Genomic DNA, 25224 nt, shown 5'->3' with positions numbered 1-25224 from the left:
GGTTTTGCTTATTACTAGTACAATAAAAAAACAAACAAAAAACCCTCCATTTTTGCACCACATTTTTACCACATAAAATGTACATTGTAAATCATGCATATCGTTTTGTATTATTCTTAATTATGGGATACGGGGCTATTAAAATTGTTCCTTTTGTTTTAGGTGTATAGTAAAAATGTATAGGTATAAATAAGTGCCAAAAAAGCAAATTAACTTTTTTATGTGAGTACATATAGGACATACATGGCAGATTTTTTAAACCATATCTGTCAATTGTGAGTATACTTATACAGGAATTCTTTTTTAAATAAAAAAAACAATACAGGGTGGGTTAAAACATACAAGAAGCAGTACTCCCTTTGTCAATCCTTGGTGTTTCCATTCTCGCGCTTATAGAGTCTCTGCTGATCTCTATTTTATTATCCCCTCTGGCTCAGGCATTTCCAGTAGAAGTAGACCAGTAGAAGCTTCGTGTATGTTATTAACCTGTTGTAAATCGATTTTCAAAAATTTTTCCCAGCTGGACCACCCATGTAAAGTTGCATTTTAAAGCAAAAAAGCTGTTATCTGAGACTCTGATGTAGTGGCTGTGATTGATATTCTGATACTATTGCTATTTTTGGAACATGATTTTATTTTGTGTATAATTTAATCAAGGCTGCGAAGACTTTCCCTCATTGCAGAATATGATTTGAGGAACAAAAAGGATTTTGGCAGATATATTGGGCAGGACATGCACATTAAACTTTTCCATCTTCATCCTGGTCTAGTTGTTGGATTGTGGAAGGTAAGACTTAATTCTGATGGCATACAAACTTACAAGGAATACCAGAAAGGTCTATGTATATCATTATTCACAAATGTCAAACACAAAAGGTCTGCAGAATTTTTAAACCCTTCCCATCACACATTTTTCGATTTTCATTATTTTCTTTTCATTTCGCCTTCCAAACACCATAACTTTTGTATAAATTCATTCATAGAGATGTATGGGGGCTCAAATTTTGCTGGACAAAGTATACTTCGTAATGGTACCTTTTAATACTCCATATAATGTACTGGCTAGCTAGAAAAAAAATCTGAAAAAAGTTTGAAATTAAAGGGGCTTTCTGAGCAAAAAATAATTTTTGCCCATGACAAAACATCTGCAAGGAGTTTGTATGTTCTCCCTGAGTTTGAGATTTCCTCCCATACTCCAAATACATACTGATAGGGAAAAATGTACATTGTGACCCCTATATGGGGTTCACAATGTAAAAAAAAAAAAAAAAAAAAATTAAAACTATAAATTGATCAACCTATATTTTTCTTTCCACCATCAAATATGTTAGTAGGAGATGCAAACATATATAAGAGAACCTCAGTAGAGAGTAATCCACTTATCTTTGAATTAACAGATCAACAAAACCATAACACATTGCTAATTTTAATTTATTGGTTATCCAAACACAATTAAAAATAATAAAAATTTGATGATTGAGAAATATTAGGGTATAGAAGTCATAACAACACCGGGGCACAGTAACAAATCCAATTTCATAATGAATACATAATATGCACATAAAAAAACAAGTGGCTGGTACAATTCATGTACTTGCAACGAACACCGTTGGGGCCATGATGGGACATAATACTGTGTGAAGGGTTCACTCAGGGACATTATACTGTATGGAGGCCTCTATGTGACATTATACTGTAAAGCATCTGCTACAGAACAGTATACTGTGGGGCCACTATGGGGGGATAATACTGTGTGCAGGGGCCACTATGGGGCATAATAGTGTGTGCAGGGGCCACTATGGGACATAATACTGTGTGCAGGGGCCACTATGGGGCATAATACTGTGTGAAGAGGCCACTATGGGGCATAATACTGTGTGCAGGGGCCACTATGGGGCATAATACTGTGTGCAGGGGCCACTATGGGACATAATACTGTGTGATGAGGCTGCTATTGAACATTATACTCTTGTAATTAATACATAAACTAATTCATATGTGTAGTAATAACTAATCCATGAAAAGAAAATACATTAATGAATATATTACCGTAATAAAAGTATACATTCCTGATGTTGGGTATGTGTAGTAACCCATTAGCAGAAGCAAAAACGAATACTACATAAGTAAACAGAGCTACAAGTAATGGCACAATGCTAGTAACAATATCAGTTAATAGTATTAGGTGTGCATAATGACCTATGGACATCAGTAGGTCAAAAATATAATCACAGCAACCGTGGCAAATGCTGAGTTGTATTACCAATGACTGATGTAGATTAGAGATGAGCGAGTAGTATTCGATTGAGTAGTTATTCGATTGAATACTATGGTATTCGAAATACTCGTACTCGGTTGAATACCACGCGGTAAACGCAGTAAAAATTTGATTCCCCTCCCACCTTCCCTGGCGCTTTTTTTTATACCAATAACTATGCAGGGGAGGTGGGACAGGAAGTAGGACAATGTAGGCATTGGAAAAAACTGTATACAGTCATTGGCTGGCTAAATCAGTAGCAGCACCAGCAATAATAATAATACTGGGACTTGGGCGTGTTAGATGCCCCCAGGCATGCTTCCCCTGCTGTCCCAGTTGCATTCTAGAGGTGTTGGCATCATTTCTTGAGGTGTCATTGTGGACATGGTGACTCCAATTGGTCAAATTTTGGTTTCCCTGAAACGAGCATTTTTTTCCCGTAGACTATAATGGGATTCGCTATTCGAACGAATAGTCGAATATTGAGGTCTACTCAAATCGAATATTGAATTTTCGAATATTTCACTACTTGCTCATCTCTAATGTAGATGGGAATGAGAGCTGATAGCGCAGCCCCAGTATCCAAAGTGCTCTAACACACTGAAGCTGCATCGTAGTAATACACACACTATAGCAGCAATATTCACACACACACTAAAGCCACAACGCACGTTTCGTTCTTGCTTCTTCAGGGAGCTGCAGGTGGAGGTCCACAAACATAAGGTATAAATAGGAGCACTGCTGTGTTAAAAATCAGGGGAAGCGGCGCTCTACTTCCTGGAACTCAGCTGATGACAGAAAACAGCCACGACATGTAGCCTCGCGAGAGGATCCCGTCACCTGAAACTAGTCCCTAGTTTGTAACAAGTCAATTGTGTGATTCCAGTAAAAACAAAACCAATAAGAGAAGGGTGCAGTGTTTGTGTAATTCTACCCCATTTTGATTAGTTTTTTTTTCTTTTCTTTTTTTTTTTTTTTTTTTTTTCTGGCTTTCTAGTACTTTCATTAGGAAGCACAATTTGTCCCACAAAAAATAAGCCCTCATATGTCTTTTGTGAATGTAGAGTAATGGCTTTTATTAGTAATGGCTTTTGGATGGCAGGGAATAAAAAAGTGAAAATGCAATAACGAGAAAGGCAAAAGCAGGAAGGGGTTAAAATCATTGGCTATCCAAAGAATGCGTGGCGTTGTATTATACAGCGTGAAAAATGCTTTGTGTTACCTATGTTGAATTTCATTTGACTTCTTACAAGTTATGGCTGGCAATGTTCTTTGTGCTGTCCAGGATTCATTATTTCTCACCATAGGTCTTATTTATTTTAGAAAAGTCCTGCAATAGCATTTGTGATGGGTAAACTGCATTATCATCAACTGCTGGAGAAGAGTTTCCTGGGATCTGCAGACAAGTAATATACATTTTCATATTTTATGCCATGTAGCTCTGAAAGTATTTTTGTCATGTTAATTTTTTGACATTAAGGGGAGTCTACCTCCACCAAAATCTCTTCTAAATCACTTATGTGCTGTTGTAGGGGCAGCTTTTGACATTGTTTTTTTATGTGAATGTGCCATCCTGCTGCCAAGAAAATCAGTTTTTAATCCGTATGCAAATAAGCTGTTTTCTGCACCTGTATATGGATTACAAGTTGATTTTCTCAGCAGCGAGATTGCACTTTGACGCTATGTTTACTGTGTTACTATTGGCCGCAGCATATAAGTGATTTAGAAGTAAATTTGGAGGTGGTAGATTGCTGCCATGTTGTTGCTAATAAATTAATAGGGGTTCCGAACACATGGCCATGTCAAAAGTGGCTCCAAATTTGATGGAAAATATTTAAAGGATCATTCCCAAAACAACAATTGTATTCCATATAAAAATATCACTGTCACCCATTCAAAGCAAAATGTATGTCACTAGAAAAAGCCTAATGAAATCCCTCTTTTCCTAGCATTGTTTGAGCACAGTTGCCAATGGATACGTCCTGTGGGCCATTTTCAGTCAGGACGAGCATGCTCAGTTTGTATTTGACATCCCTATAGCTGCTTATTAGATCAGGGCTACATAACCATGCATGTGCTGTTCTAACAGATGGAGCATGTCCAGTGCATTAAAGGGATTCTATCATTAGAATACCTTTTTAAACTAAGTACACTAGGAATAGACTATTCTTCTCTTACCTTTATTATTCTGGTCCACACCGCTGTTCCTGAGAAATATCTTCTTTTTTCCATATGCAAATGAGTTTTCCCAGTTCTGCTTGAAAACTCTCCAGCGATGGCTTCTGTCTTCTTCACCGCCTCCACCTTCTTCTCTTGCGCTTCTCTTCGTCCAAAAAGGCCGACTGTGCATGTCCGTCGGCCATTTTACTTATGATAGAATCCCTTTATTGAATACTATTAGGAAGTATGGAAAGTTAGGAAGCACACAGAGCAGTGTTGTACCTGGGAAATGTACTTTTCACCTACTAAGTAGACTGTCACATTCTCCATAGTAAGGACCACCCACTCTGGCCAATGCAAAGACTAGGCACCTAGGAGGTGGGTGAACACAGGAACAATACAGATAGTTTATCTGCATTGTTGTTCAAGTTTTTTTTTAATTTTTTTTTTTAAAGTTTGATTGTTCGAATGTTGCGAATTCCCCTTTAAGCATATATTACATTGCTATTGGTAACTGAATGGATGCTTGCTATGTAAGTGTTTTTTAAAAATACAACAATGTTTTCAGGGATAAGGGAAAATGGTAAACCGATCCATAGACCCTATTCATCAGAAAGTTTAAAAAAAATGCTAAGATGGATTCCTGTATTTTTTGCATTTTTGTTGCTGCAAGGAATAGCCTTCTGTTGTATGCAGTTAAAAAACAGACCACATAGTATATATTTTCCACCCCTCCTCCCCAAATATGAGCACCTATTACAGGATGAGTGCCACTTAGCCACTCATCTTTCCTTAGTGACCTTACATCTTCTTTGTTAGGCAAAGATAGGAGAGCAGGGGTAATTATTACTGATAGATTTGCCTTTCAGGATCTGAGACTGCTGCATAGCACCAAAATCTTTGACCTGATATTAGTTGTCATCCAGCTTTGCCAGCGGTGGATGTAACTTCTGACCAAAGGACTGAATGAACACTGATGGGACTATACAATAAATGATTTTTTAGATCTTTGTTAGATGGTTGGGATCTGTTTTCTTTGTAAATGATATTGAATAGCTGACTAGTTTGCATGGCATGGTATCCGTCCTGTTGAGCTTTGTATGTTTATTATCCTTTTCCCAATTAATGGCTTACGGTTGCTTTTGCTGAAGGGGTATAAAAGATTGTTCCAGTGTTTTCTATGTAAAATCCCAATACCCAATCTTAATTAGTGGCATATAATCTCTTTTTCTTTAACTACCTTGCTCTACCATTGATCTTTTTACAGCGCTTACATATTTCCTCCACATATTCCTATCCTGGATGATATCGACCCAGAATATGGACTTCATGGATACCAGCTTCATATTGACATGTACAGTGGACAAAGAACATATCTGTGTCGGATATTCCGTGGCTTGTTTTGCCGGAAAGGTAAACCTTATAGTATTCTTGAAGCATCCCAGTTGAAGTATGAACTATGCTGACTCTGCAATAGCCTGTGAATGCCCAGCTCTTATAGGACTTGCCCTGGAATTGGAGCAACCCGTGTGGAGGCCAGGGTAGGAGTAAAACAAAAAAACATATTACTTATCAGCAACTAGATAGATAGATAGATAGATTGCCATAGGTTCAACTGTTTGTAGCTGAAATAACATGCTACAGACTCCACATTTGACATGCAGACATATGACACAAGACTTCTGTTTGTTTTTTTATTCCATTTCTCACCAGTGGATCAGAACCTGCTCAGGATTCACTGCTCTAAAAACTAATCCCCATTTCTGGGGTTGCAGTGTAGTTTAAATACCTATGACTGCAAAACAAATTTTGACAGAATGCTATAACATGGCTAACCAATAGATGGCGCCAGTGTTAGATTTCTAAGGTCCATAGGAGAAAGCTGTTCAGAGCCTTTTGATACAAAATGTTTCCCTTGTTAAATCTTTCGTATAAAATAGAGAGAGCTGTTATGCCACCAATAAATTGTGTTCATATATAAACTGTTTTTTTATAGCAATAAATCTTTCTAATGCATTCACATATGCTAGCAAAATGACACATTACTACCACTATCACAGTAACGGTGCATGTTATTTTTATTGCAGTTTTTGTGGCAATTGCTTTAGGAAGTAGCTCTAGGAATAATTTCGGCAGCTGATTGTTTGGAAAATCGTGGTACCTCATGTAGAACTAACATTATTGGGTTTTACATATAATGTTTATAGAGGTTTTCATGCTGTTATATTCTGCTATTGTACCTGCTGCGACCCCCGGCTATCTTCAGCCTGTGATTGGGCTTCATAGTCACATGGAGTTGTGACTTATAGATGCAAACACAACGCAGCGTGACCGCTGAGGCCCAATCATAGACCTCAGTGGTTCATGATAAGAGGAAGGAGAGTCAAAGAGAACAGGGAGCCGAACCGGAGCTGAAGAGAGGTGAGTAACACTGTTTGATCACATCCTCTGGGCCTCCGCTTATTATACTCTGGGGTCTCTTGAGATGTGCTCAGTCCAAATGAAACAGCAATTATTGTAATAACTGAACCAAAATAATAAAGTGAAATCACATTGGTTATCCTGGTTGATGTTCAGGTTCGGTTATTTTTTGGTGGTTTAATCACTGGTTTCAGTGGTCACATGCCATACATGAAATCGCCACCATTGAGACCATTGTTTGGCTGTAGTGCTCATGCTATAATATATCAGGGGCACTCCAACAAGATAGTTCAGCAAAAAGGAAATGTATTGAAGTCCAGGTGACATAATACATATAACTACTGCGGAGCACAAACTACAAATCAGCAGTAGCTTATGTACGCAACTTTATGACTTATAACTCTGTATAAGCCAATGGAGTCTGTACCGGACTACTTGGAGGCAGTGGGACTCTTCAGTAGGGAGTCTTACATCTGAATATACCACTGTAAGGCTCTGTGCTCACACATGGCATTGTTTTTTTTTAGAATAACATTTTATTATGACTGCATGAATAAAATGAACTAGGATAATAATTTCCTTTAGGCATATTGGAAGTTGGAAACTAAATTAGGAATTATGGAAATTGCACAATAAATCATAATCACAATTATAGTACTTAGGAGAACTAACAAAATATGTATTGCTTTCTCACAGCATGATACAGAGGTATTCATGTTATGTTATGTGTCCTTCATACTTCCCGAGTCAATAGCACACACATCTTTCTTTCCCAGTGACTCAACATTCTGACTCTTACATGTGAAAACCTGGAAACTGAAAAATGAAGGAACATGAAAAATACAACTAAAGCTTTACAACTAGGGCCAAACAATAAAAAAAATCCTATTCTGGTGTAACTTAAAGTGATTTTCCGTCAAGTAACTTAAAAAGCTTCTCCACCGTATATGCCATAGAAGTCTATTCTGTGAAGTCCTAACAAACAGTTTATCCATGGCGGCTGTCACCCTTATCAAATCTGTGGCAGGTAAGGAGACAGAAGAGGTCTTTTTCTGTGTCTCCAGTAGGTCTGTTACTGTAGATGCATGATCACATCTCTCCCTATACTATTGTAGGGTAAGTAGCATACTGTAGGAAAGGATTACTTCCACAATTAGGTATTATACAGTACTGTAAAGGGAGAGTTGCTGTTCCCCATTACTTAGGTTGGTGGGTTTGCCTTATATCATCAATGACAATGTCATGTAATAATGTAATTCACATTGATTGTAATAAAGAGACAAATTTGTTTTTTTATTTTTTATTGATGTAACATTGCAGCTAGTATTGAGTAAGGTTACTTAAGCAGCTGCAGCTGTAGCTGTACTATGGGCTGTAGTAAAGTCTAGCACAGATTGCTTTGCAGCTGCATAATTACATTATAAAAGGTCTTACTTCAGCATCACCGTGCTCTGCCGCAATCACCTTAGACAGGCTTCCCCATTGTGTTGCTAAGTATTTGATCTGCAAAGAGGAGCTGCTCCTTAATCACTGCTACAAATGCTGCATGATGGCTGCCGGTGTGAATATAAATCAAGTATATGTGTATGGGAATATATATATATATATATATATATATATATATATATATATATATATATATATATTCTTTAAAAAATGTTTTTTGTATATATTTATTCTACACTGAACATGAAGATGTATATCACATCTGAATAACCTCACATGTTGATGTCCAAGTATACACACACTTAAGGAAAACTACACATATTAAATGAGGAAAGGGGGAGAAAGGGAAATCAGCAGGTAATAGGTCACTTGACTGTATAAAAAAAGAATATTAAATACATTTAAAAACCTGTTATAGGGCAGGAACTGATACAGTATATCTGTGTGGGATATTATTATATCACAATGAGGGTTCCTAATAGGAGTCAGTTCCCTGTATACTCTGTTAGACAGCTACTGTCATTCCAAAGATGATATAATATAATGCTCTGTAATAGTAACTGCAGTATAAAGATATTGTTCTGCTTATCTACACAGAGATCATCTGTAGAAGGAACTAAATATGGTTTTACATCCTCATAAAAATATGCTACCACATCCATATATGATTTATTTATTACCGTATTTTGCGGACTATAAGGCGCACCGGACTATAAGGCGCATTACCCATGAGCGCCTTATAGTCCTGCCTAGGTCCATATATAAGGCGCACCGGACTACAAGGCGCAGCGCTGTCCGGTGCGCCTTATATGATTGAAAGCGGCGGCCGGCAGACTTTGCCGGCGGCCGCTTAACCCCCCGCGTGCCAGCCGCTTCTATTCATTTCAATGGTACGCTTCCATTGAAATGAATGGAAGCGCTCGGCACACGAGGAGTTAAAGAACTTCCTTCTTGATCACGTCGGAATAATCTCCTTACCTTTTTACCATAGCCAGCGCCGCCTTCTTCCGCAGCTCCGTCTCTGTCTTCTTTGGGCCTCATGGATGACGCATGCGCAGTCGGCTCTAACAGGCTCTCGCAGCCAGAGCCGACTGGGCATGCGTCATCCATGAGGCCCAAAGAAGACGACACGGAAGGCGCGAACACAGCTCAGGGAGAAGGCGGCGCTGGCTATGGGAAAGGTAAGAGACGAATAGTCTTTTAAGGCTATTCCGACGTGGTTAGGGGGAAGAGGTTCTTTTAATGGTAGAATCTAGAGTTGAGCGAGTACTGTTCGGATCGGCTGATCCGAACAGTACTCGCTCATCTCTAGTAGAATCTCTTTAAGCAGCGGCCGCCGGCAAAGTCTGCATGCCGCTTCCATACATTACAATGAGAGCGCGCTATTCAAATAGTTAGAGATGAACGAATACTATTTGAATAGCGCGCTCCCATTGCAATGTATGGAAGCGGCATGCAGACTTTGCCGGCGGCCGCCGCTTAACTCCTCGCGTGCCGCCGCTTCAAGCCTTATATAAGGCGCACCGGACTATAAGGCGCACTTTCGATTTCTGAGGAAATCGAAGTATTTTATGTGCGCCTTATAGTCCGGAAAATACGGTATATAGCTGTGTCCTTCGTTTAGAATGTCTGAATTAGAAGGCTGTATATATTTTAGCCCACAAAAAATGAAATTGGTTGTATTATGATTGACCAGACACTTTTACAATATTCCTTTATATAATATCCTGAAAGGGGAGAGACATATGCTGATAAATTTATGCGTCCTGTATACCCAACATAGACAAAATACTTGGGTGATAAATGTGGGGGTAAGATAATGAATATCAGTGCTACAGCAGATTTATAGTGCCGGCCGCATAGCAGGATTAAGATCAGAGCCATGGCGCCCTGCTCAGTCATGTGCCAGCATAAATAAATGTAGGGACAGGCAGCATAAGAGACAATGCCCAGATCTTACATGCTATGGTTTCTACATAAGGCGACAGCAGGAGCAGCTGATGAGCGGCAGCATCAGTATCAGTAAACTCCGATCTGGATTGTGAGCTGCACTGGTTTGATTCCTGTACTGGACTGATATGCTATCTGTAAACATACATGTATACAGAGTGGTAGCTGCACACCTGACTCACCCTCCATAATTGTATACCTGTGCTCCTGCCAGTGGCAGAACCACCCTGTGCTGGGTGTCCTTTTATAGGCATGTGTGATTGGCAGTGTATTGTATTGCCACTAGCAGGGATATTATGTCATCAGCACAGTGGCATTTGTTTGGCACTCTGTGGTAGTATTATTATTTTTTTTTTGTTGGTGGTGACGCCCTGCCACCACAATTGCAAGGACCAATCTGTATGTTAGAAAAGGTTTAGTATCTTTCACAGCACTTTATTTCAAAATATTGCTGTATTCTGCATGAAAAACATCCACTACGTGACTCTTCTAGCTTTTTTGCTGTTCACTCCCTGGTACTAGATAAGTTCATTTTTAATTAACTTCAAAGTCAAGATGGGTTGACATTGAGTGGAGGGAGGAGGGGCTGGTTTTCTTCATATTCGTTACTTGTAGAAGGAAGGGCCTGGCCTCTCTTAGCAGTTTGTACATGTCTACACTTAGCTTTTTCTTTACACTGCACAGAGCAAATTTTGCAGCATGTCACAGCATGCAATGTGAGAAAAGTCTACTATGTACTTGTATATACTTCTGACTAGTTGCTTGTGCTATTGCTGCTGGGATGTTAGTTATAGACAGCGAGCAGCTTTTGTCACTGTGCTCAGATTTTTCTTTTTCTGTGTCAGGGATCTGTTTATCTTCGTCATAACCTTGATTTGACTCCAGTGCCCATGGATCTCTTATATTATGAGCACTTGGGTGTTTATCAGCTATTTGCTATTTTACGGTTACTGCTGGCAGAAGTACATTTAAAGAAACCAAAAGTAATAACTAGTGAATGAGGCAGGCTATTCTGTATTGTATATGCCCCCAGCCCCAGAAAGAAAAGTAGAATGTACAGCAGCTGTAAATGGTGCTATTAGCAGCAGAAAATTTGATAGGTCACCACATATGTAAGGTGTATAAACTAAGGTACCCTTTAAGTGAGTGGAAGCCTTATCTAAAAATAAGCTAACACAGAATCTGGATATAATTTCTTTTCTTTCACTTTCTAAAGCAGTGGATTTTTTAAAGGCTCTCCACCAGAGGACCGTTGTTCTGTCCAATTTCTCTTATACAGTGCTGAACTATAGAGCTGCCGGTATTCAAAATGAAAAATGGAGCAGCTCCTAGGTGACCTGTATATATTTCATTGCAGCTCGGGTATAAGAACTCTTCTATATCTACTACCTTTCTTATGGCCCATTAGACTGTTCATAAAAAAATGAGGTAGAAACAGTCTAATGTATTAAAGCTTAACAAAAAGATCCTGCAGACTCAATATCAACATATGTGTTTGTACATTCTTTGTGTTTAGTACTGTTTTTTTTTTTTTTTTTTTTTTTTTTTTTATTGCTTATCTACATCGACTATAATAGTGAAATAATTTATACCTTTTACTTCTAACCACTATTTCCCCTTTGTATATCAGAGTGGAGTTATCAGGTTCTCAATAAGTATGAATATCTCAGCTATCTACTAGCAGGAACATATTACATTTACACCTGAGAAATTTCTATTATAGAATGTGATGCCATATTTGAGTGCTTTTGTTCTTTCTGATCACCTGAGATCATTGCTGCATGTCAAGAAATGTTCTGCCCACCTGGAAGACATATTTAAAGAACTCTAGGAAGGGATTTTTATAATGCTGCCTGTTCTATTACTGATCATTATTTGTATACTCCGTGTATATTCAAGTATAAGCCTAGTTTTTCAGCACAGTTTTTGTGCTGAAAAAGCCCCCCACGGCTTATACTCGAGTCAAGCGCAGTGCAAAGGGAGGGGGGATTGTTATATTCACTCCAGAAACTCTGTATTGTTTGCACGTTGTAGATTTTCTTCAGGTTGGACTCACATTCTGCTGCGGTTGTTCCAGGGAGAGACCTGTTGAGTCAGAAGGTCCACGGGGAGTGCAGCGGGATGCTCTCACTGTCCGGCTCCTGCGGCAGCTCTAGGCCGGTGAGCTCAGTCCAGTGATGGTTCAGGTGCAGCTGCTCGTCGCTCTCCGCCTTCAGCTGCCGCCGGTCTGGACCCGCGGGGAGCACCATCTTCCTGTGGACTCTCCACCGAAACGCCAACCCGCCTGCATCATCACTAACTGCGCAGATGGCGCTCCCCGTGGGTCCGGACTGGCAGCAGCTGAAGGCGAAGAGCGACGAGCAGCTGCACCTGAACCATCACCGGACCGAGTTCACCCGCCTGGAGCTGCTGCAGGAGCTGAACAGAGGGGGGCATCCCTCTCCACTCCCCATGGACCTTATGGCTGGACAGGTCTCTCCCTGGAACAACCACTGCACAATCCAACCTGAAGAAAATCTACACTGTGCAAATAATAGAGTTTTTGGAGTGTATATAACAATATCCCCACCCGTTGAAATGTGATTTTTCAAGTATTTATCCCCTATGTTGATGGGGATAGTCGGGGTTTCAGGTGCAGTAGGTGCTGGGGAAGGGGGGTGGCGGTCTTTTGGCTGTCTGTCTGCCCCTTCCCTGAGCTTGAAGACTGGGATTTTTTCCCCCCACTTGGAATTCAGCCTGACTACAGCCAGGCTGAATATAGGGTATCTGCAGTGCTCCTGTTCCGTCAGGAAGGGTTAATAGGAGCATTGCAGATACCCTATATTCAGCCAGGCTGAATTCCAAGTGGGGGGAAAAAAACCCAGTCCTCAAGCTCAGGGAAGGGGCAGACAGACAACCAAAACACCCCCTTCCCCAGCCGCCAGCATCTACTGCTCCCCAAAAACTCCGGCCATTTTAATTTTTTAAATTTTCCAGTAGCTGCTGCATTTCCCCCCTAGGCTTGTATTCGAGTCAATAAGTTTTCATAGTTTTGTTGTATAATTAGGAGCCTCAACTTATATTCGGGTTGGCTTATACTCGAGTATATATGGGTGTGTTTTTTATGTTGGGGACAGTGAGAGACAGCTATTACTTTGTCTCCTCTCCACTAAATGTATCTGCCTTTGCTGACAGTTGTCCATAGTTGTTGAAGTTATAGAGAACCTGTCACGTTGGTGCAGCGCACAATGTGATTAGTTTGTAGTGCTAATGTTACCGGAAGGCTGAGAGAGTTTTAGTGATTGTAAGCACCACAAGTGCTAGCAATGACACTAATATATGTTATTAAATTAGTTTATGAGGTAATAACTATGTGAAATGGGTCCATAATGTGGTCACAGTAGAAATCTATAGACAAATACCTCATTGTGCTTTCAGTTTTAGCGTAAGTTCACACCTGAGTTAATGGACCGGAATTTGACACGGAGGCCGTCTCAGATTCCAGTCCAAAAAACAGCTAGCTGTGACTGGATGCTGGTGCAGTGCATCGGCATCCAGTTGCGGCATTCCACTCCCGATTGGGCCCAAATGAATGGGCCTTGTCAGGAGGAAGGTGTCGCGAGACAGACGTCTGCGGTTGAATCCTCCTGAAGAAAGGGCAGCTCGCTTCTTTTTTCTGCAAGCGGGAACAAACCTCTCACGGAAAAAGGAAATGACCGGCTTCCATTGATTTCAATGGAAGGCGATTTTTTTGAGCCGGATTCTGGCGCGGATTCCGCCTCAAAATCTGGCCCAAAAAACCCTGTGTGAACCCGGCCTTAACAGTTTTAACTTCTGTGTTGTCAATGACTCCCGATTTCTTAGGAAACAAATGCAATACAGTATCGCAACGTGCTGGCAAAATCCTTAATGAACTGTAATTAAATGTGTTTTTAAAGCTTATCAATTGTTGACCCATGTTTATTATAGGTCATCAATGGCAGACTGGCGTGAGCGAAACACCCAGTATCCCCACCAATCAGGATTTGGGGTTACAGAAAGCTACATACAGTGCCATACATTTTATAGTGACTGTTTTTTTGTATCGCAGCTCAGCTATATTCATTTGAAAGGGACTGGGCTGCAAACTGGCCATATGATACATAAACCAGATCTCAAATGGCCTGTGAAGCAGAGGCAGCGCTCAGGAAGCGCCGCTGCCACGTCTAATAGCTGATCCACAGAGATCTCAGGTGTTGGTTCACCACCAAACTTCCACAAAAGCCTATCCTAAGAATGGGTCAATAATTCATATAACCTGGAAAACCCCTTTAACCTCATAACTATCGGATGCATAGAGTATCAGAAAAACATACTTGTTTTTTCAAACTGGGAAGGACACAACTGTATGGAGCTACTGGAGTTTTTTTTCCAACATATTCCATATTCTTGATTAGAGACCTGTCTTGTTCATTGACTGGGGCTTCATTCTCTGCTCTAGATAACCAGCCCGGTCAGGAGAGAAATGCCCCTAAACCCTTTTCAGCAAATTTACATAAGAATAAAATCCTGTTTTTCATGAAAATGAAGCTGCATGGCAGAATAAAAAAAACTTCTTTGGAAAGTGTAGAAACACAGGTAAAGGTTCTATAAAGGTACTGTCTTTAATAATTTCTATACTTATAGACTCTCTTTAACTAAAAATGTATCAGCGGATCTTTCAAAGCAAATGATGCTTTTTTTGTAATGTAGCCCTGAACAGATTATAATGCAAAGGAAAAAAAGGATTTCTGTTCAGGTGGTCTTTACTAAGAAAAATGGAGATATGTAATGTAAGTTCTTCAACTTCAATTCATGGAAGGAAAAAAAAAAATATATTTCTATAATATATATACACACACAGTCTTACATTTAATTCTACAAAGTGCAATGTAATACATTTATTGCCCAAACAGTCCAAGCAAGAACATAGAATTAATCTTACTTTATTGATCCCTTCTTAAGGAGAAACATAGTTAGATAATCCCATGAGATTTTAGGACCTGAATCCCGGCTAATATGGTCAGGTTTTCACCAATTGCAGCCAGTTTATAATTGCAGTCATTAACTGTGTGACACTGTATTACACAAGATAACTGGACTGTTATCAGATCTCAGAAAGCTAATTTATATGGTTTTTAATAGGTTAGAGGTTGGTAACCCTATTAGTTTTCAAGGTCACTGGATAAAAAGTATCTACTTTTTCTAAATTATGTGTGTATGAATGAGTTTATTAGTTTGAGTGTTCCTATTGAGGCTATTGTGAGATGACATATGGTTTTTAAAAAGGCATTACTCTAAATGATCAAAAAAAAATTTTTTAAAAATTGTTTTTCCCCAGAATACAGTAGTTGCTTGGTTGCTCCATTGTGATTTTTTTTATTATTTGAGTTTCAATGAATACGGTCTATCAGCTAATAAGGGTTCCAACATTAGAGCCCTGTGTTTTATAACAAGTGGCTGGACTGCAATAACTTCCATTACTGATGTAATAGACAAGATTCTCAACATAAAGAACTCATGCATGCAGTTCAGAATAGCATTAGGAATGGATTCTTCATACAATGGGGAAAAAATAATTGAGTCAGCCACCAATTGTGCAGGTTCTCCCACTTAAAAAGATGAGGCCGGCCTGTAATTGACATCATGGGTAGACCTCAACAATGAGAGACAAAATGAGAAAACAAATCCAGAAAATCACATTGTCTGGTTTTGAAATAATTTATTTGCGAGTTGTGGTGGAAAATAAGTATTTGGCTCTCACAGACCTGTAACTTCTTCTTTAGTCCTCCACTCATTACCTATAGTAATGGCCGCTGTATGAACTTGTTATGCGTATAATAGACACCTGTCCACAACCTCAAACAGTCAGACTCCAAACTCCACTATGGTGAAGACCAGACAGCTGTCGAAGGACACCAGAAACAAAATTGTAGCCCTGCACCAGGCTGGGAAGACTGAATCTGCAATAGCCAAGCAGTTTGGTTTGAAGAAATTAACTGTGGGAGCAATAATTAGAAAATGGAAGACATACAAGACCACTGATAATCTCCCTCGATCTGGGGCTCCATGCAAGATCTCACCCCCCTGGTGTCAAATTTATCACAAGAATGCTGAGCCAGAAACACAGGGGGGAACCTAGTGAATGACCTGCAGAGAGCTGGGACCAACGTAACAAAGGCTACCATTAGTAACACATTATGCCGCCAAGGACTCAGATCCTGCAGTGCCAGACGTGTCCCACTGCTTAAGCCAGTACATGTCCGGGCCCGTCTGAAGTTTGCCAGAGAGCATTTGGATGATCCAGAAGAGTATTGGGAGAATGTTATATGGTCAAGTGAAACCAAAGTAGAACTTTTTGGTAGAAATACAACTCGTCGTGTTTGGAGGAGAAAGAATTCTGAGTTACATCCAAAGAACACCGTACGTACTGTGAAGTATGCTTTGGGGCTGTTTCTCTGCAAAAGGACCAGGATGACTGATCCGTGTACATAAAAGAATGAATGGGGCCATGTATCGTGAGATTTTGAGAGCAAACCTTCTTCCATCAGCAAGGGCATTGAAGATGAAACATAGCTGGGTCTTTGAGCATGACAATGATCCCAAGCACACTGCCAGGGCAATGAAGGAGTGGCTTTGTAAGAAGCATTTCAAGGATCCTGGAGGGGCCTAGCCGGTCTCCAGATCTCAAGCCTATAGAAAACCTTTGGAGGGAGTTGAAAGTCTGTTTTCCCCAGCGACAACCCCAAAACATCACTGCTCTAGAGGAGATCTGCATGGAGGAATGGGCCAACATACCAACAACAGTGTGTGCCAACCTTGTGAAGACTTACAGAAAACGTTTGACCTCTGTCATTACCAACAATGGATATATAACAATGTATTGAGATGAACTTTTGTTATTTACCAAATACTTATTTTCCTCCATAATTTGCAAATAAATTCTTTCCAAATCAGACAATGTGATTTTCTGGATTTGTTTTCTCATTTTGTCTCTCATAGTTGAGGTCTACCTATGATGTCAATTACAGGCCGACCTCATCTTTTTAAGTGGGAGAACTTGCACAATTGGTGGATGACTAAATACTTTTTCCCCCACTATATATGTTATCTATATATCACCAGTTCTTTATATCATTAGTCTAATTTGTACTTATTGCACGTTACAATAAAATATTTTGTATAAAAAAAATGTTTTATGTTAAACATATCTTAGCATTGCACATTCTTATTAGGTTGGTAAAAACTGGAATTGGAAACTTGGAATGGTAATTTTTTTTTGTAGACAACTACGACAATAAATCATTTTCTGTTTATATATCATTATTCGGTTTGTTTTAGAAGATTAGTGAAGTGAGATGTATTTATTTAGCTTACGGTTTATCAAAATTGTTACTTTGAATTCCAGTGTTTATTATGGCAGTGATTGTTGGGTCCTATTTTTATTGCCACTTTGTCTAGAGAAGTGAGGTTCTCAAAATATAAAGATGTATAATTTTTCCTGCTGCTCCTTAAGGCGCATGTCCACCCCCTAACTTTATTGAATCATTAAGCCACAGTTATCAGTAATATCTTTAGATATTTATAGGGAGCTGTTTCATCATATTCTGCGCTCCATATCCACTGTATGGCTATACAGGTAAACAGCTGCATTCTGCCTGCTCATTGCCGCCATTCAGAGTAACTTGGAAACTATTTTCATAAAAATGTGTGTATAAATCTGTATACAGTAAAGCTCCCCCTAGTGGAGCTATAAGGTAATATGGAACAGACTTTGTAGATCCGTATCAGTAAAAAAAACAACAACAAAGCTCCAGGCTTATAAAGATAGGTTGTGAAATTAATCTTCACAGACATTTTTAGTAAAAACTAAATCGTATTTAAAGGTTGCCACACACTACAAATCCGAATCTTCAAATTAAATTTCCTAACAATTGGTTTCACAAGTGAGATCAAATTGTACATTAATGTGTTTTTTTTTCTGTTTAGACTTTCAAGAAAAATACTTTCTTATGCTGTGCAGATTTACCCTTGCAGTCATTTCATAATATTCAATATGTGACTTTATTGCTGAGGCTTACTGCCAACAAAGCTTGGACTGAATATCAAGCAAAAGATTGTATTTCTCTTTCATAGATTGCTGGTGTCTGCTTTTTGGTTAACCTTGACAGCTGTCCTACAAATCCTCCAACTCTCTCATCCTTGAGATGTTCACATTTCAAGCTCTTAGCTATGAAGAATATTTGGAATATGTAATGTAAACTTAGGCAGCAGTGGTGCAACTTGTTTTCTTCGCCTTTGGTTAGCAATTCTGTATTTGTCATCAAACACATTGTTGCATGCATATGTTATGCTATATCTCCTTGTCTTGGCCGTTGTAGAAACAAAAACACAAGACGGCTCCTGCGTACTGGTGACTTCATCAGTGATATTGAATTGTCTTACTGTGAGGTACAGATTTTCTTTTGGAAATGTTTTCCATGCACCTGATAATCCTTACACTCTTTTCTGAGAAAATGCCAACATAGTTTTACAATTTAAAGGGGTATTCCCATCTCGTTTGTCCACCACCATGCAGGCTGTGTGCTTTGTTCACTTCCTGGTTTTCTCGGTAAATTGGTGCGTGGGGTTTCACTTGCTGTCTCACAGACCAAGTCAGGTCTGCTATCTATCTTCATAGCAGTACATGTTTGCAGTCAGTAATGAGGGATGGTTGTAAATAAATTAGCACAGTATCACTGGAAGATGCACAATATGAAGCTGATGTAGCAGAGCTGGATTTGTAAGGTGATAGAATCCCAAACTTACATGCTACAGGACCACGAGTCAGCTTGCAATATATACTCGAGTATAAGTCGACCCGAATATAAGCCGACCCCCCCTAATTTTACCACAAAAAAACGGGGAAAACGTATTGACACGAGTATAAGCTGAGGGGGGAAAAGCATGACATTCTGTTTGTCCTCAGGTTAATCCTAGCCAGCTTCAGGCCTATATGGTAATATCCCAGATGTCTCTTGGTCTGGGATATTACCATATAGGCTCAAAGCCTGTGGTAGTAGTAATAGCCTGTTACTGCTAGCAGAGGCTTTGGGCCTGTATGGCAACAGGCTGCTACTGCTACCATAATTCTTTGGGCCTGTATGATAATGCCCCAGACTGGGGCATTATCGTACAGGCCCAAAGCCTTATGGTAGCAGTAGCAGCCTGTTGCCATACAGGCTCAAAGCTTGTGCTGGAGCATTATTATACAGGCCCAAAGTCTTTTTGTAGCAGTAGCAGGCTATTACTACTACCATAGGCTTTGGGCCTATATGGTAATATCCCAGACCATGTGACGTCTGGGATATTACCATATAGGCCCGAAGCCGGCTAGGATTAACATTGTATCCCGGAGAGGTGAGTAAAACTGTTTATTATTTTCTCTCACCTCCCCTGAAAAGACCCCCCGAGTATAATAATAGCGGCAGTGGGATCGCGGCTGGGGCTTGGGCCTACTCACTGCTGGCTTCCGCGGCCTATAGTATAAGGTGATGCAGTGGTCGGCAGTGAGCAGGCCTGGGGAGGTTGGTAAATAGGCCAATACCTGCTGGGTATACTTCAGCAGGTAGCGGCCTATTATAAAACAAACATTAAGTTCTCATACTTAACGACCTCGCGCTGCCGCCACTGCTCATCTTCTCCCGCGGCTGCGGCAGCGTAGGGGGCATGATGACGCTGCCTGTGCTGAGATGCAGTAAGACGTCATCGACACACGCCGGGTGTGGGCCTGAGCTAACGTGGCCACGTCACTCGGTGTGTGATGTAGCCGGGAGAGGGGGCCGGGACTGGAGCGGAGGCTCACTGCAGCCGAGTCAATACGGTCAAGTCAATTACCGTATTGACTCGAGTGGTAATTGAACTGGTCTGCAGTGAAAGACATCTGTGGGAGGCCGCTGGAACAGCGCTGCTGCCTATAGGTGGTCGGTGAGGCAGCATTGTCTCCAGGGCCACCTTAAGATGTTTCCAGGGCAGAGAAGATGCTCTGGAAACATCTTGGGTCGTTCCTGGAGGCAGCGCTGCCTCACCACTCACCTATTGGTAGCAGCGCTGCTCCAGCGCCCTCCCACAGATGTCTTTCACTGCGGACCAGTCATGTGACATTTTCAATTACCGTATTGACGCGATTATAAGCCGGGGCGCACTTTTTCAGCACAAAAACTGTGCTGAAAAACTCGTCTTATACTCGAGTATATACGGTACTCACTTTTAGGTCTGTGTTTAATGGACTCCCTGTCTCTGCCCTTATCAGCAAAAATCAATTAGCTGACTGATAACTGGAAGAACAGGGAGATAAATGGCTCAGAAATACAAGGTGCTCTGAGCACTCAAATCCCCCTCCCTTCCCTGAGAGTAGGGAGCTACGTCGCTTGTCCTGGGCGGGGAGATAAGACCATCCCCAGGTCCGTGGTTATGGAAACGCAGTGTAAACAATGAAGTGAAGAATCTCAGTTAGAGACCAAACAAAGCAGTTTTGCTTAAGCAGTGTATTTGGGAAAAGTCTTAAATCCACATAAGCTAGCAGTATAAATAGGATCCTTGAGATGGGACAACCTCTTTAAGTAACACTCAGGGCATGTCACACAGATTCAAGGAAAATGGAACATAAGTCGCCCCCTCTGGCAACCAGCGAGTGCCACTGCTCTCTACTCTGTGGAATGGTAATGACTTGTTATTAACAGAATTACCTTTGATGTGTTGGTTGTAAGGAAATGGGCACTGCAGCATGCCACCCTGGAACTTTAAGGATAAGGCCCTACATGGCAGAAACGCAGCTTTTGACTAGAAATGCGTACGTGTTTTCTCTATAGATTTAATAAGGGAAGAAAACTGCAGAGAAAAATGTGGCAAACACTCAATGCTGTGGAAAAAAAAAACATGATTAATTTTCGCTGTGTTTTTTTTACGCAGTGTTTTTTAGCTGAATTCTGTAACTTGGGGCCTTAGTCCAAACTAGTGTTGCATATGAGCGAGTAGCTAAAAAGAAGCCATCACTGAAGAAAAACTACATTTGGTGTGTGCCACAAATCTACAAAATTATGATATAATGCTTTACCGTTAGATGACACAGAAATGGAGCTTTTTGGCCCAAACTGAAAATACTGTGTGTGGCATAAACTTAAGATTAACCATTTCTCAGCAAACCCCATTCCAAATTCTGTCCAGAATAGTCTGTGCATATGTCATTCTTAGCAGATTGAATACTCATGCAAGCTTTTTGTATAATTACAGTTTGTTTAACTTATAAAAGATGAAAAGAGTTCCGGCTTTCTTATGTTAATGTTTTTTGTAATACTTAAGTCTATGGGTTTTTTGGATTACTTAGTATTAGCTTGTTTTAATGCATCATTTGCAGAGATGTGATTAACTATACAACGTGAGTGGCATCCTGTTTAACTGAAGCCGACAACTCTGCGGTGAGGAAATGCTAGACCTCCAACTGCTTTTATATTGTTTATTAGATAATGAAAAGTGACTTGTGGCTTAGTCACTTATTGTATCACAGTAGAATTTAATGTCTCTTTGCTTTAATTATTTGCAATAAATGTTGGATAATTCTAAAAAATTATTACTGTTGCCGTAAGAAAATTGAATGCGTATAATATTGTTACGCTGTTCTAGTCGCAATTAAAATTCCCATCATTCAAGATGCCTTAAACATTTCTTAGTTAAATAAATGCATTTTCCAAAATAAATAAATATTACAAATTTTTCAACTTTAAAGCTAAGGCCTCACGTAGCGAGCAACAATGAAAAAACACGGGAAAAAATGCAAAAACACATTGCGCCTCCCCTCAGCACCTTCTGCTTCAATTATACCTATAGGGAAACCGGCAGAGTTTCCATAAGTATAATTGACATGCTGCAGTTTCCAAAAGCGCAATGGTTTTGGAAATTGCAGTATTTCTAATGTGCGTATTTTTCTTCAATGTGTGAATGGGATAAACTTCTTTTTTCAGGTTCTACTTGGTTTTTTTTTTGCCTGAAAAACTAAACCGAGTTTTGTTTTTTGTTTAATTGCGTCAGCCTAAATATAAGCAAATAATAATAGCAAATAGGACTGGATTCACACCTGCATTTGCTCTTCATTGGGGGATTCCTTCCCACATTTTTCTTGAAAAATGCAGAGAGAAATGTCCTGAAAGCAGGACTTTGCTCTCTGCATTTTATAGGCGGAAACCCAGCGGACTCCATTATAGTCTATGGGGTTCGTGGGTAACCTCTTTTTAAGTAGATTAGGAATGGAAACCAGAGCGCTGGTGTGAACCTAGCATAAAATGCTCAGAGTCAATGATGTGCATAATCAGTATATATGAAGACAGCCCTTTACTTGCCCTGTATTAGATTAGGTGTATGAGTATCAGCGGTTGTTTCCTCTTTTAGCTAACAAATAGTGATTCTCGTTCCGGCTGGGGTTGCTCCTCCCTTTCCCGATGACTTGTTAAATTTACATAAGGTTTTAATGGCTTATACTATGCCTTGTGAGCAACAGAAAGCTTAGTGAGGGGCAAAATAGGAAAGGTCATTACCGAATGCTACACACAGACTGGATTAAGGTACAAAAAACACCTGACAGGTTCCCTCTAAAGAAGACCCTTCACCATCTGGGGCACATGCGGTTTAATACACCGCTAGAAAGGCGACAGTGCGGCTTTCTCATTCTGTGCCCCCGGTGAAGAGCTATTGGTGCCGATACCGTAGCTCTTCAATGTCAGAAGGACGTTTCTGACAGTCAGTCAGGAACGTCCTTCTTCACAGCAGCGTCTATAGCGCTGTACCTTGAGAAGAGGCATTGCTTACTGGCCCAGCCATGACGCTGAGCGCTGAGGAACAGTCCCTCAGTACTCGACTATGGACAAGTACTATCAGGAGGGGAGGGGGCGTTCCTCACTCCTCTCATAGTACAACGCAATAGACGCTACTGTGAGGAGGAGTGTACCTGACTGACTGTCAGAAATGGCCTTCTGACGGTGAAGAGCTGCAGTACCGGCATCGATAGCTCTTCACCGGGGGCACAGAACGGGAAAGCCGATAGTGCACTGAATTCAGCGTACTGTCGGCTTTCTAGCAGTGTATTACACCGCATGTACCCCAAATGGTGAAAGGTCCTCTTTAAAGCGAAACAACTTTTTTTAATGATATTAATAATATTATTAATGTTATTTCTTGTGTTATTTCACAATATACTGTATGTGTGTCATCAACTTTGGCAATATATTGGCATGCTCACCACTGCTCACCACTGCCATAGGCAAACTTCCTTTTAATAACATGAATGCTGTCTATCCTGTGATTCCTAACCCACTGTTACATGTAAGCAGCTAAACACAACCATTATTGTTGAACATACAGAAAAAAAGATATTTATTGTAGTCTGCATCCAGTAAAAGCTGTGAGATGATGTTTTACATAGTAATAATCTTTTCTTTGTTTTTGCTGTTAATAATATTTGATAAAGTTGCGTATGTTTGCATATATTTCCTAGATTGCCTTGATTAGGTCAAACAAAGTTAAGTGGTGTATGGAATAAAACACGAGCTTGTTTCAATTGCATAGTACAGGGAATATTGTCTTGAACCTGATATTAATTAAGTGTTAATAGCAGATGGTCAGGGTATTGCTGCCGCTATAGTCATTTTGGCTGGGGGCCATGAAGTAAATCAAAAGGACATAATTAAATATTTCCACATTGTGGATATTTCTTTACAGGTATAGCTGCCACTAGAGATCTAAAATAGGAAAAGCTATACAACATCTTGCTACATTGTTGTTCCAATATATTATGGGTCCTCTGCATGTGGCTGGACAGTAGTGATGAACTTCTAACATATTGCTTTATTTATTCTTCTAAGCATTAGTTAGAGGTAGAGGAGGCCCCGATAGATTTTACTTCCAGATGAAGTCCTGCTATTCTCATGTTGTATTAAAGAATACAATTGATTCAGCCATTTGAACAAACTTTCAGTGTCTTTCCACAATTCTATGCACTCCTCTATCTATAGACATAGGATGATTTTTAACAGTAGGTCCATGCATTCAGGAGTTGCCGGGAGATATTTCGGCTGCAAATCCATGCTGGGTAATCGACAGCGACAAATTGTGGAAACCAACCTATTGTGTGAAATATAAGAAACATTACGTTGTACTCTCCTCCCCAGCAGTGGTTATGTGTGACATCATGTCAGGCCAGGTGTAGAGACAAGGTTAGGCCATTACTATAGGAGCTCCAGGTGAGATTGAGTAAATGTATTTCAACGCGTGGATTTTGCTGCAGAATAGTGGATAATCCATAGCAAAATCCACAACCATTATGTATTGACTTCAGATTTTTTCGTATTGAACTTTTATGCGAAAAATAATCAAAAGTTGTGACCAAGCCAGATTCCTCTATTGTCCCCCTTTTTCAAATTTTAAAAAATTCTCTATTTTGCTCTTAGTCTTCCTACATTCATATAGAAACCTTACAATATAATTTGCTTTGGCTTTGCATTATAAAAAGCAAACATTTTTATAAAAAGGTAATTTCTGGCTCGTTTAGGCCGAGAAGGACCAGGTTGTATATTCATTATGGTGCCGAGTTCAACCGTTTCTAATCTATAAGTGGAAACACATTCATTAATTAATTAATTAAATGAGTTAATTAGTGATGCAGCATGTCCATAATCATTAAAAAAAAAAAAAAGTTACATACTTACTATTGTGTGTCTCTGAGGCACCGGCAGGTCTTCATGTCATCATATCTAACAAAACACTAAACGAATTTCAACAAATCAACAGCACACTTTCTGTTTCTATTGGTTGAAAGGTTTGTGGGTGGAGCTTCTGATCAGATACTGGAATGTGGAATTATGGGTGAACAAAGATTGGAAGGTGTATCATACACACCATGATAGTACTTAAGGGTTAAATCTGTTGTGTATTCTGCTGCAAATCCTCATCGAACTCACCATGTA

The 25224-nt window shown here is 39.9% G+C and overlaps 1 protein-coding gene across 1 annotated transcript in view; it reads left to right on the top strand.

Moving 5' to 3' along the window:
- The window catches only part of FBXO15 (F-box protein 15), a 78423-nt gene that overhangs the window by 45218 nt on the left and 7981 nt on the right, over positions 1 to 25224 (top strand). The window contains exons 7-9 of the mRNA XM_075272166.1: positions 658 to 787; positions 3581 to 3663; positions 5685 to 5830. Of these exons, the coding sequence (XP_075128267.1) occupies positions 658 to 787; positions 3581 to 3663; positions 5685 to 5830 (359 nt within the window). The remainder of the gene's footprint in view (positions 1 to 657; positions 788 to 3580; positions 3664 to 5684; positions 5831 to 25224) is intronic.

Source organism: Leptodactylus fuscus, chromosome 4 (genome assembly GCF_031893055.1).
Source record: "Leptodactylus fuscus isolate aLepFus1 chromosome 4, aLepFus1.hap2, whole genome shotgun sequence".
NCBI lineage: Eukaryota > Metazoa > Chordata > Amphibia > Anura > Leptodactylidae > Leptodactylus > Leptodactylus fuscus.
This window is presented reverse-complemented; position numbering and strand designations above follow the sequence as displayed.